Genomic DNA, 12733 nt, shown 5'->3' with positions numbered 1-12733 from the left:
AGACTTATAAACAGTGAAAGAATAAAAATGTTATTGATTTACGCTCAATGAGGTCCCTGGCCAAACAGTGTGTGTGGTTTATTCTTTTTTGTTTTCTCCACAAGATTTATTTTCAATGGGATACCTGCTTTTTCCTGCATGTGTCAGCATGCCTCCTCTTCCTGCTCTCTCTCTAAATGAACACTCAATAAATCGCTTAATAATAGTGTCTTGCATCTGAATAAGCATTGGAACTCTTTAAGGAACTTCCACATCTGATTCACATGCAGCTGTCAGATTCGTCTTGCTGGACATATTTCTAATCATGTCATGGCACCACTCATACATTTTCAACAGATTCTCCTTTTCTACAGAATAGTCCTAACTCCTTATTAAACTCTAAGACTTTGCTATTCAAAAGTGTGGCCTCCACAACTAGTAGCAGTACATCACTTGGGCACCTGTTAGGAATGCAGGCTCTCCATCCCCATCTCAAGCCCATTGAATTAGCAGCTTCACTTTAACAAGATTTCCGGCTGATTCCTACCTTCAATTTTGTCTACGTCTTTACTTTCTTGTAAACTTCATCAATAAATTATGAGATTTAGCAAGAGAAAGCAAGAGTTGTCCAATGAAATTTGAAAACAATGAATAATATTTAGTTTGGCTCAGATGTTTCATGGGATATACTAATACTTCAAAAAATTAATTGGTTATCTCCAAATGTTACTGGGCGTGCTATATATAATTTGGCAAGCCAATATGGCAAACCAATTCAGGAGTGTAAGATCCATATCTAACACAGCATTGTGTTTTGCTGCAGTGGTACAATGTCTTGCCCAACTAATACATATTCGTTTAATGAATAGAGAAAATGAACTTGAGAATGGAGTTTCAATTCCCAAAAACTAACACAGTGGCCAGTACATCATAAAATAGCCATAAATATTTGTTGGATGAATGAATACATTAAGAACAATCTTCCAGTTATGGACTAGGCTGTGTATGTTTTAATTAAAGCTGATTTTTTTCCTCATATTTAAAAAATGTTTTAAGTTGGTACAGTTTTTCTCACTTCAGCTGGCAGAGTCAAGAGTCCAAGCCTACGATGGAAACATTATCAAGGGCTCAGAATGTACTCGCTGGTCCATCTGGCCCACTGCTGGAGAGAGAAACCTATAACCGACGCTGACAAGACTGCCTGCAGCAAGCGATAAGAGAAACCGGCCCCTCCCGGCCTTTGAGGCGCCGCGCATGCGCACAGAGGCGCTCAGGACCCGCGGTGGGGGGGCGGGGCTGCGGGGCGCGTGCGCGGCGGCCTAGTCGTCCTGCCCCTCCCTTGGCGGGGGCGCGCGGCTTGGAGGACCGCACGGAAAGGGGGAAGTCAGGTGGCCGCTGCCACCACTGCCACGGTTTGTCGCCAGCAGGAAGATGGCGGATCTGGAGGAGCAGTTGTCTGATGAGGAGAAGGTAAGAGCCGCGAGGGCGGCGGAGCGGGTCCGGCAGAGCCCGGGGCTCCTCGGCATGTAGGCCGGAGTGTGGCCGCCGGCGCAGGGCTCTCGCCGACTTGCCCGGCGCCCGTCCGCCCTTCCTCCCGCTCCTGCGCCGGAGAGCCTGCCCCTGTCAGCCGAGGCCGCGCGGGGGCCGAGCCGCTCGCTCCGCTCCTTGTAGGGTGTGTGCTCCGAAAATAGGAAGCAGAGCCGGGCAGCCGCGGGCCTGCGCGGGGGCGGCGGCGAAGGTGGCGGCGCCCGAGAACCCTCCCGCCCTGGGCCCCGCGACGGCGACGGCGACGGCGACTGCGGAGGGGTCTGGGTCCCGGCCCGGGAGGGACCCCAGGGCAGTACCGTACCCGGCGTCCTGGCCAGGAAGGGTAGCAGGGTGAGGGGAAAAATCGCTTAGGGAGTCGACCTTCACTTCCTCCTTCTACTTCCTCCACTCCCAAGCGAAATGCTTCCTTCTTTCTCGAGGGTGTTCCCTTTCCCATGGAGGTCTCTACCCCTCTCTTTCTTTTATTTATGGCGGGGGGCGGGGGGCTCTAGCTGTGAGCTTTGTAGCTCCCTGGAATAATGTAGAGTCGTGCGCGCGCACTCACAACCACAACAAAAAACCCGCCCATTGTTGTTTTCTGATCAAGTTGCCAGTACCCCCCCCCCCCCGCGCGCATTTGTGGCACCCTGTCTTCCGGCTTAGGACTTCTTCCAAATTGGGGCAGTAATTGCAACTCCTTTTATTGTATGTTAGATGCAGTGGCAGGAATGGAACTAGATGTACGTCTCAAGTTCTTGGACATTTACAATAAGGAATTTGATTGTTGAGCTAGTTCTCTTAGCTGTTATAGTGAAGACCCCATACCGGAGGCTAGTGGGGTGGGAGGAGCCCTACTAATTTTTGAGTATTTCCTGGAAAGGACCTTAACATTTTTCAAACTTGGAAGTAACTGACATGAATATGGTAGTTACAGTTTTCGAAGTGTCCACTTTTAATGTGATAATGCTTTTAAAATCCCAAAACAGCACAGCCATGGAAGAAACACATATAGTTACATAATGGTGTTTAAGAAATGCTAATGTAACCCTAAAGATAATTCTCTTCCATAGTTTTTATATTCTGTTCTTGCACCAAAGTGTACATCTGTCTTTCCTGATGTGCATGTGCAGAAGTTAGCCTCATCTTCGTTTTTGGAAATTTTTGTTTCCTTCTGTGCTCTTTGGTGAAAGTGATAATGAAGCAGCAGAATGGGGAGGGCAATATAATTCTTCATAATCCATAGACCCAGTAAGCAGATCTGTTACCAAAAGTTGCTGTGCAGTATTCATGTATAATATTGATAAATAGCCGTAAGTTGGTAGCTCAGAATACATGAGTGTGCACACATGCACACATACTTCAAACTAAGTAGTGCTAAAAAGTTTTAAGAGATTTCCATTTTCCCCACCATTCTGTTTTAATTGCTTATATTTTTTGTTTTTATTTTTTATAATTACATGTTTGCAATACACAATGATTGCATTCTTTATGGGGAGTTGGTATGTGTACATGACACATCTTGATTCTTTTTCTTTTTTTTTTGTACCAGGGATCGAACTCGAGACCTTGCGCTGCTTGCAAGGCAGGCGCCAGAACCACTGAGCTACATCCCTGGCCCCACATCTTGATTCTTTTTTTCAATCCTTCCCCCTCCTTCTCTTAATCCCCTTCCCAAATGAAAAGATCTGTTTTCCTACTTCTTATTAGCAGTCCTTCATTGTACTCTTTATTTGTAGCTCAAGTGGCTAGACATATAGCTAAAGAGAGAGTGCCCAGCATGGGAGTTATGATAGAACTGCCATGTGTTGTAAAGCCCTAAAATAGAGAAGTCTCGATAATAAGAGGACAGTCGTCCTTATTATTGGACACTGTCATGGCAATAAGTTTAGTGGGGGCTGAGGGAGGTGTCTTTAAACAACCTATTAGCATGATATTCTGTGAGCAAATGAATGAAAATTCCAATTTTAATTTTGGTGTTCTTGTTTTTATTTGGAACTTTGTAAGATTATTCTCAGATATTTTATGTATATTTTATCACTATATTTTCTAATTTAAGAAAAACACTGACCAAACTTTTAGATTAAATTCAAGTAGCCAGTGAAATGAAATTTCAGCTTTCTTGTCATTTAAATAATCTGGGGAGGAGGATGTTGGGCACAAAATCAGAAATGGAGAGGATTTAGAGGTGATTTTTTTAAACTAATACTTAAATCATGTTACCCTTTCTGCCACCTTGTTTGTAATTTTCAAGAATAAGCTTTTAATATTTTTAAGCTTCTGAAATTTCTATTGTAGATCACATATCTAAGAAAGGGAAGCTGTTAAGATGTGTGTAGTACCATACTTTGTATATACCTGGGTCAGACAAATAACATTTGTTACTTTAAGTTTTAGGTAAGTAGAAGTATTATTACTATTTCACAGGTTAATAAAAATTTCAGAAACATGTAATTCAGTCAAGAATGCCTACCTAGGTTGGAAGTGGCAAAGACAGCATTTAAACTCATTTGTCTTATGAGTCCAAGTTTCATGTTCTTATGACATTAAACACCTTTAAACGAAAATGATTATAGAACTCTATTCTGGATTTGTTTCTTGCTTTTTTGTTGCCAGCTTACTTTGAAAAGGAGAAACGATATTTTTTTTCTTTTCTTAACAAAAATGTAAATACTAAACATTAATATTAGGTTCAGTTTTAGAAATTATCCTAGAATAATAGCTTTGCTTTTTAAAATAATGTACAATTTGTTTTTGAAGATAACGCTCTCTCCTTTGGCCATTGGTTAATAGGAAGTAAATTTGGCTGGAGAAACAAGTGTTCCGCCAGGGATTTAGCTCATTGGTTCCGATGCATGCCTTGCAAGCGCAAGGACCCGAGTTTGATCCCCAGTACCAAAAAAAAAAAAACGCCATGAGAAACAAGTGTTCTTTAAAGCTATTAATTTGCTATAGTATGTCCCACATTTTTTTTTTTTTTTATGTAGTTGCAAGAACTTTAGGCTAAAACAGTTCACATTTTCCATTGCTGGGTCAGCTGTATCTGTGGCAAAGCATTTTTGTGAATTTGAAATTGTGGTGTGAGACTCAAATTAAAAGAACCATTTCCTAGACTCTAAAAGGAAAATAAACCTATTGATAAGAAAGGATCTTTTTTGTTCCTACCCTTCTCATTTCCCCTAGTGATTAGAACAGTCTACTCCTGTAGCTTCAACATTTCTGTCTTTTCAGATTGTTTCAGGTACAGAGCTTTTAGCTTACCTCTCCTGAGCACTGGTCCCACATTTTTATCTGTTAATGTTCCCAGGAAATGATTGACTAGATGAGTTTAAATGGAGCCTCCCTAAAAGTAAATTTATAACCTCCCTTTTCTTTCCCCACCAAAATAAAAGTGGAAATCTATCTCCTGCTCATTTTCTCTTTATTTCTTTATTCCTGTTGTCCCATCCAGAATTTTTTTCCCCTAGTGCTGGGGGTTGAACTCAGGGCTTCTCACATGCTAGATAAACACTCTACCACTGAGCCACATCCCCAGCCCCCCCCCTTTTTTTTTGTACTGGGGATCAAATTCAGGTCCTTTCGCTTGCACGGCAAGGGGGGTGAAACCACTGAGCTACATCCCCAGCCCTCCCCAGCCCTTTTTATTTATTTAATTTTTTTGACATAGAGCCTTGCTAAATTGTCCAGGCTGACCCCAAACTTTCCATCCTTCTGCTTCAGCCTCCCTGGTAGCTGATTACAGGTGTGTACCACCATGCCTGTCTATTGGATTTTTAACTATTTTTGCCCTTTACCTTACCATGCAAATTTTGTCCCATCCATCATCAAAATGCATTGTGTACAAATAATTTATTTCTTGCTTGAAAAGTTAATTTCATTTAATACTTGGCTTATTATTTCTCAGCTGACCAGATTATTAAGTTAACTATTGTTTGATAGCAAAATGCTCCTGTATAAACAAATCACCTTTACCTATTTTGTGACATCAGTTAAGGAAGAAAAAATGGAGGAAAAGTGGAGTTAGACAGACATGTCATATCTGTTCTTTACTTTTGTGATTATATGTGCCACCATTATGGTTTTATTATAAAGTTTCTAGACTAATCCCTCCAGTTACCTGTACTTAAGCTGTTCATTCTTTATTCTCAATATTTTAGTAGCTAGATCTTCCATTGCTTTTACAAGGAAGCCAGAATTGAAATGATATTCCCAGCCTTGTATTCTAATCTAAATAATTCTGACATTCCCAATACTTGTTATGTATTCATGTTTTGAATTCCAAGAGACGTGTTCTAATCCAGTTCTAGCTCCTTGGTTATTTTTTCTCTCTGCCTCTTTCCTCTGAAATTTGAGAGCCTACTAGTAAATAATTTTTCTGTTAAACTATAATTGCTCATGGTGCCTGATGTGTAGTAAACACATAATAAATGGTAGATGTTTTTCTCTGCTCATGACATCTTGTCCCCTTTGAACGTTAGTACTACTCCCAAGTCTGTCCACTTTTTTAAACAGTTTTACTCATCTCTTAAGATTTAGCTGAGATCACAAGACCAGTTTAATTTCTCTTCTGAACTCTATAACACATCATTTAATATTCCAGTAGTATTAAATGTACAGTAGTTTTGTTTCCTAGTTGTTAAACTTTTTCCCCTTTTCTATTGGAATTCCTAAATATGGAAATGTTCCCCTTTAGCATCTGTCATTAACCTGCACATGATGGATGAGTAGAGTGGTTCCATGAGTGAATGAACAAAGATACCATGTATTTATTGAATTAAGAAAGAACATAAATTTTATGAAAATAGAAGTAGCATATAATGGCAGGATTTTGAGGGAAAATCTAGTTGCTTAAATTTTTCATTCCTAAATAGTGCTACAAATTTTAAAGATGTGGAATTGTTTATAGTCAAATGAAATGTCTGGTGCTCTTTGAAATATAAGAGGTATTGGGTAGGATTCACATGCTAAATATTCTTTATAAATAGTTTGTATACTTTCCCATCATTACACAAGCATTACCTGTCTTCATAAACTTCACAAGTTTGCACGCACAATAGAAAAATGCCATTATATTTTTTCTTTTTCTTTTTTTTTGGTACTGGGGATTGAACTTGGTATATTTTCTAATAATGTAAAATTAGTAATGTTATTTTTTCCCCCAGTACTGGGAATTGAACTCAGGACTTTGCGCTTGCCAGGCAGGCAAGGCACCACTGAGCTACATTCCCAGCCCAGTAGTGTTATTAACCAGAAAGTAAATTCAGTAAGCTATTAATTTGGGAAATTTCCTAGTTTCATTTTAAGGATGAGCTGTGTTGCACCAATTCCTACCACAAGCGGGACCTTGATAGCTGCTGTTAACATTAGTAGAGTTCTTCAGACTGCACATTAAAGCACATTTGTAATATGTTTTCAGTGCATTTGGGAGCTAGTTCTACATAAAAGAAGGATAGTTTAATAAATAGAATATTGTATTTCAGTGTAAAAACAGATATAAAAAAACAAAAGATTGAGGCAGGTGGTAGAAGCTTTTTTTTTTTTTGGTACCGGGAACGAACTCAGGACCTTGCATTTTCAAGGTAGGCGGCAGAACCAATGAGCTAAATCCCCAGCATAAGATTGAGAAATAATTTTAATATTTAAAATCACAATAGCAAAATTTGGCCAATAGTTCTTTTGTATTCTGACCTGAAAGACTCATCATTCTGCAGCAGTAATTTATTGCAGAAGATCCACATATATCAAAGAAGATAGTCTTTAATTGACAGGTTCCATAAAAAAAGTCATAAAATGTTGTAAAAAAAAAAAAAAAAGAAATTTTCACAAATTTTGGTTTGAAGATTACATGTACAATCTCAATATTCTTGCTCATAAGACGTATTTGTGAACCAGGCATGGTGGTGCACACTTGTAATCCCAGGACTCAGGAGTCTGAGGCAGGATTGCCAGGAGTTTGAGGCCAGCCTAGGTTACATAGTGAGTTCCGGACCAGCCTAAACAGCATAGCAAAACCCTGTTTCAAAAAAACAAACAAGAAAGACCTATTTGTGTTCAACTATGAAATCTAAAAGCTGAGAACTTTTTCTGCATATTTGAGTTCACAATGTTCCTACTGAAAATTAACAAAAATAACTTTTGAAAACTACTTCTAATGTTAGTTTTCCAAACACAAACTGAATGTCCCTTACAGAAAATGCTGAGGACCAGAATTGTTGTAGACTTTTGGAGTATTTGCATATACATAATGAGATATCTTGGGAATGAGACTCAATCTAAACACAGAATTCATTTATATTTTATATATACTTTATTCACATAGCTGAGGTAATTCTTTACAATATTTTTTAACAATTTTTTTTTTGGTACCGGAGATTGAACTCAGGACCTTGCTCTTTCCAGGCAGGTGGTGGCACCACTGAGCTAAGTCCCCGGCCCTTTTAACAATTTTTGTATGAAACAGTTTCATGATATGGAATTTTTCACTTGTGGCATCATGTCAGCCCTCAAAAAGTTCACCTTTTGTAGCCTTTCAATTTTACATTTTCAAATTAGAGATGCTTAACCTACACTTTCACTTGAAGGAATAGAAGGGAAGAAATTTTTTAAAAAGATGAAGAGTGACCCTTGAAGTGGAAGCAATGAACACTTAGCACAAAGTACTTACTGAAGAGTCTTTCCAAGAAGGAACAGTGCCGGTATTCCAGATATTAAGGACTGTAAGATTGATAAAAGCCTTTTAATTTAAAAGGACAAGAAGCAAGTCTTAGTACCTGCCAGGCACTTTAACACATACATTTTCACTTAATTGTCAGGATTACTTTGTTATGCCCATTTTACAGAATAGGAAGTGGTGGATCAGGGGTCATTAGTGGCCTTCCAGAGAGCAGTTTTAACCAGGTGAGGTTTTGCACACTTGTAATCCCAGCACAGAGGGAAGCTGAGACAGGAGGACCACGAGTTTCAACTGGAAAATTTAATAAAGCCCTATCTCAAAATAGAGGGCTGAGGGGGAAGCTCAGTGGTGGTAGACTCCACTTGTCCATGAGGCTGAACTGTCTGCACCTTTTTTATATAAAAAGAAAAGGAGAAAAAGCTTCCCATGTGACTTGAATGTGCAGCCTATGTTGAGTCTTTTTGTATTAGATGCTTAATAAATGTTGACTGAAATACAAATTATTCTTGAAAAATTTGGTAGTGAAACAAAAAAGAATAGGTTTTACCACTTTGTGTTTTCCTACTATTTCAAAGATTTTTTAAAGAGAAAATTTAGGAATATTTTTGTCTGAAGGAACTGATTTCAGAGAAGAGAAAGAAGTTGAAAATGTAAGCTAAAGAATAGTTTATATAACCTTTTCTTTTTTACTTAATGTCTACTTTGGGTTCATGCATTTCTTAATATCTTAAATACGTATAAAATATCTTTAAAGAAGAATTGCTGTTGTTCAGTAGATGACCTCGATTTAGATTAAGTTTGTATGCTTTATTTTAAATTACCATTTAAAATAATTACTGTAAAGAAAATTTTCATAAGGAAAACTATTGAAATACATCACAACTCTTAAATGTACTCAATAAATCAGCCAAAAACATAGATATGCAGTAGTAATCACTTGACCATAATCTACTTATATGGTATAAATTTCAAAAAAGTTTTTCTCTGTTATTTTACAGGTAACTTTCAATGAGACAATTTTTAGTTACAGGAAAAAACTTCAAATAATTCTTGTAGTTGAAGTGGAAAAATGCATAATAGTTCCTTTACTACCAATCTCTGAGGCAGTGACCCTTTTTGATGTCAGTCCTTGGAGATCAAGTAAAACCTGATTTCTCTCTTCACAAGAAAAAACACCTCACATTTTTGCGTATACAGGTCCTTATATGGTGTGAATTCTGTATCTGCCCTCCCATCAGAATCACGTGGGGAGATTTTCTGAAGTATAGATTCCAAGGTTCCAGTTCTCTGACTATTGATTTTGTAGGTCTGGAATGGAGCTTGGGAATCAGTGGGGTTTTTATTTTGTTTTTTTGATATTTTTTTCCTGTTTTTTTTCTCCCCCAGTAGCTTTCTAGGTGACTCTGTTAGGCAGTCATATTTGGGAAATTCCTATCCTTATGTCTACTTCCTGGATCACAAAGGAGATAACTGTGTGTAATGAATTTACCATTTGGAAACTATAGATAAAATGCAAATGTTTGGGTAAATTTGTATGTAAGATAAACAGTCATTTTAAATATAGCTGTTTAGGGCCTGGGATTTAGCTCAGTGGTTCTGCCGCCTGCCTCACAAGCGCAAGGACCCAAGTTTGATCCCTGGTACCCAAAAAAAGCTGTTTTCCATGTAGTATATCTTCAAACTGCTGAGGTGAGGAGGGTTGTTTGCCTCTAAATTTAGGTTCCAGGTGGCTATTTTTTGTGGTGTGTCTATATGTGTTAATGTGCATATACATTGTCTATTTTTATACTTTCATATCCTCCCTTTTTTTTTAGTTGCTCACAATTGTAAAATGTTTAAAATTTTTGTTAACTTTATTTATGGCCACTTTGATGAGGACTTCATTTCCTGCTGAGATTGACAGCATTTTATTAATCACATATACTTGACAGGTCTGTAGAGGGAGACCCAGCTTACCATACAGAACCACACAGGGGTTACACTTGGGAAGAGAAAAAGCAAGGGCTGTGGAAAGCAGACTTTGTAGTATCAAAAAGGTAGGGTGACGCCTGGTTCCTGAGGTAGGATATGATTGGCTTGTTTGAGTGATTCTGCAGACTGGAAGGGAATTGAAGTGTGCTACTTAGGGATAAGTAGGAACAGTACCTATTCCCTGTGATAAGGGTTGTTTGATTCAGAAACTTTATCTGGTTGCAGAGCAAAGAAGGGAACTTGAAGTTTTTCAAGAGGGCCTTAATTTTAGGTAACCACAGGTCTCAGTAATACTTTACCAAAAGTATTGGTAATGATTATTGCAATGCATAATATATCAAGCTGTTTATAACATGAAAATCTTCCTTTCTATATGACCATTTCTTCTGATAACTTACTAAGTTGAAGATATTCTACTTTCATATGCAACTTCAATACAGTACATAAACTATGTCAAGATCATATATATGGTAGTGTGTAGGGATGAAGGACAAGAGTCTGAGAGTCTTGAGTGGAGTGATAAGGCTTTAGTACTGTATATATGTGAGAAGACAAAGAGTGTATAGGTTGTTGCAGCTGGAAAGTAACAATGAAAAGGTAATAGCTATTTTTGAGTACTTATTCTATGCCAAGCACTTTTCTAAGTGTATTAACTCATTTTCTGCAGTTGAAGAAATTGAATTTTGTTTGCCTAAGGTCATATAGGCAGTGTAGCTGTATATGAATCCAGGCAATCTTTCTTAAGAGCTTCTGCTGGTAACAGTTGTATTATATAGTCTTGGAAGAGCATTACATGTCATGCTAAATACTTGACTTTATCTTGTTGACAGTGGAGCACCATTGGATAATTTTAAGAGGGAAAGAATCATAATTTGATTGAAGTATATTCTGCTATCAAGAGAAAAGGACAAGGTGAGAGGCAGGGCAGCTTTTTAACAAGTCAGAAACTGACTGGATCTGAACGGAATAGAGTCAAAAATGAGGATTGGGTTTGAATAAGAGATTCGTTGATCATGTAACAATTGGAGAGAGGAAGAAAAGTGCAGTGATTTCTAGATGGTGCCAATAATTTGATCAAGAACAAAAAAGTAGATTTGAGTGAGATAGTCCAAGGTATCTTTGAAGCGCTTTAATGAAAGTATTAGAGTTACAAAAATGGAAATTGGTCTGCAGAGGTTGATAGGATATATAGATTTTTAGAATTATCCTATGGTGATATTAGAAGCGATGGAAGAGAGTGAGATTACCCAGTGATTTCTTTTGTTCCCAGCCTATCTTCTACATCACCATAGAAAGATACTACTACGGTAATTGGAAACTGCTATGTAAAATGCCCCAGATTTAAGAATAGTCTGAAGATTTCATTCAAATCCCGACTCTGGATCTCTGCTTATTTTCCATAAATTAAGAGTAGTAATAGCTGTGTCAAAGAATCCTTGTAGATAATATTTTATGTAATTGGGGAAGGGGTTTAAAAGTAATATATTTTATCTCCCTTAGTTTTACCTTTTTAAGAAATTGAGCTGCAGCTGGGGATTTAGCTCAGTGGTTCTGCTGCTTCCCTCGCAAGCACAAGGTCCCAAGTTCGATCCCCGGTACAAAAAAAAAAGTGAAAGTTATTTGCCAGGGATTTAGCTCAGTGGTTCCACCACCTGCCTTGCAAGCGCAGGGTCCCGAGTTCAATCCTTGGTACCAAAAACAAACAAACAAACAAAAAAGAAATTGAGCTGCAAGGGATAAGGGGATACCTCAATGACAGAAAGCTTGCTTGGCATGCTTGACACCCTAGGTTCAATTCCTAGCACCAAATAACACATAAATAAGGTTTATAGTTTTGAAAGAACAACCAACCAGCCTGGAGATTTAGCCTTGCCTTGATTCGAATAAAAACCCAGATCTTAACTGCATATGGCCACCATACAACCAGTAGTCTAGCTTTTTCTTCCTTGTTGCTGTCACTGACATTGGAGGTGAGGAGGGCCAAGTGGAGTGGAAAGAGGTGTGTTGGTGAGTGGTAAGTGAATGCATTGCAAACAACGTAAGTTTTTACAATGTTCAATGTAGATAATTTGAAAATTGACAGTCTGCATTCAGAATTGCATAAGTAATGACTCTTAGAATGTTCATTTTGTTGAAATACTGTTTTCCCTGACCCTGGTGGCAGTTTATTACTGTTTATAGATTTATTCAACCCATGATCAATAGCTTTCTACTAAATGTTGAGTATGGGGCAGGGGCAACAAGGATTCTGCCTTGAAGGAAGAGTCAGTGTTTATTCAACAAGTATTTAAGAGTGATATTTGCTAGCGCTTAGGAATAGTAGTATAAAGGTAAAGTCTCTCTTCTACCCTGAGGCAGTGCTAGACTGAGGATTTTGGAATCATGTTGGCTGGAATTTCCTTTTAAAGGAAGTTAAGTTAAATATTTAACCATAGATGAAATATCAAAAAATCACCCATTTGTCTCATTATAAAATTTAAATGGGAAAAATTTGAGTATCCAGAATCTTGTTGGTTAAAATAGTTATAAACAAATAAAAGTAGTAGATATGCTCCTGTTTTAATTAACCAAGACTCAAGTAATTAG

General features: G+C 38.1%; 1 protein-coding gene across 1 annotated transcript in view; it reads left to right on the top strand.

Annotated features, from left to right (window-relative positions):
• The first annotated feature begins 1248 nt into the window (after positions 1–1248).
• Positions 1249–12733, top strand: part of Capza2 (capping actin protein of muscle Z-line subunit alpha 2) — a 51931-nt gene continuing 40446 nt past the window's right edge. Inside the window, exon 1 of the mRNA XM_004865262.4 lies at positions 1249–1449. Within this exon, the coding sequence (XP_004865319.1) occupies positions 1411–1449 (39 nt within the window). The 5' untranslated portion in view covers positions 1249–1410. The remainder of the gene's footprint in view (positions 1450–12733) is intronic.

Source organism: Heterocephalus glaber, unplaced genomic scaffold, assembly GCF_053883595.1.
Source record: "Heterocephalus glaber isolate CG9 unplaced genomic scaffold, H.glaber_assembly_v1.0 deba00000546, whole genome shotgun sequence".
In the NCBI taxonomy this organism is placed as follows: domain Eukaryota; kingdom Metazoa; phylum Chordata; class Mammalia; order Rodentia; family Bathyergidae; genus Heterocephalus; species Heterocephalus glaber.
Note: the sequence above shows the minus strand (reverse complement) of the source record. Positions and strands in the feature narration are given on the sequence as shown.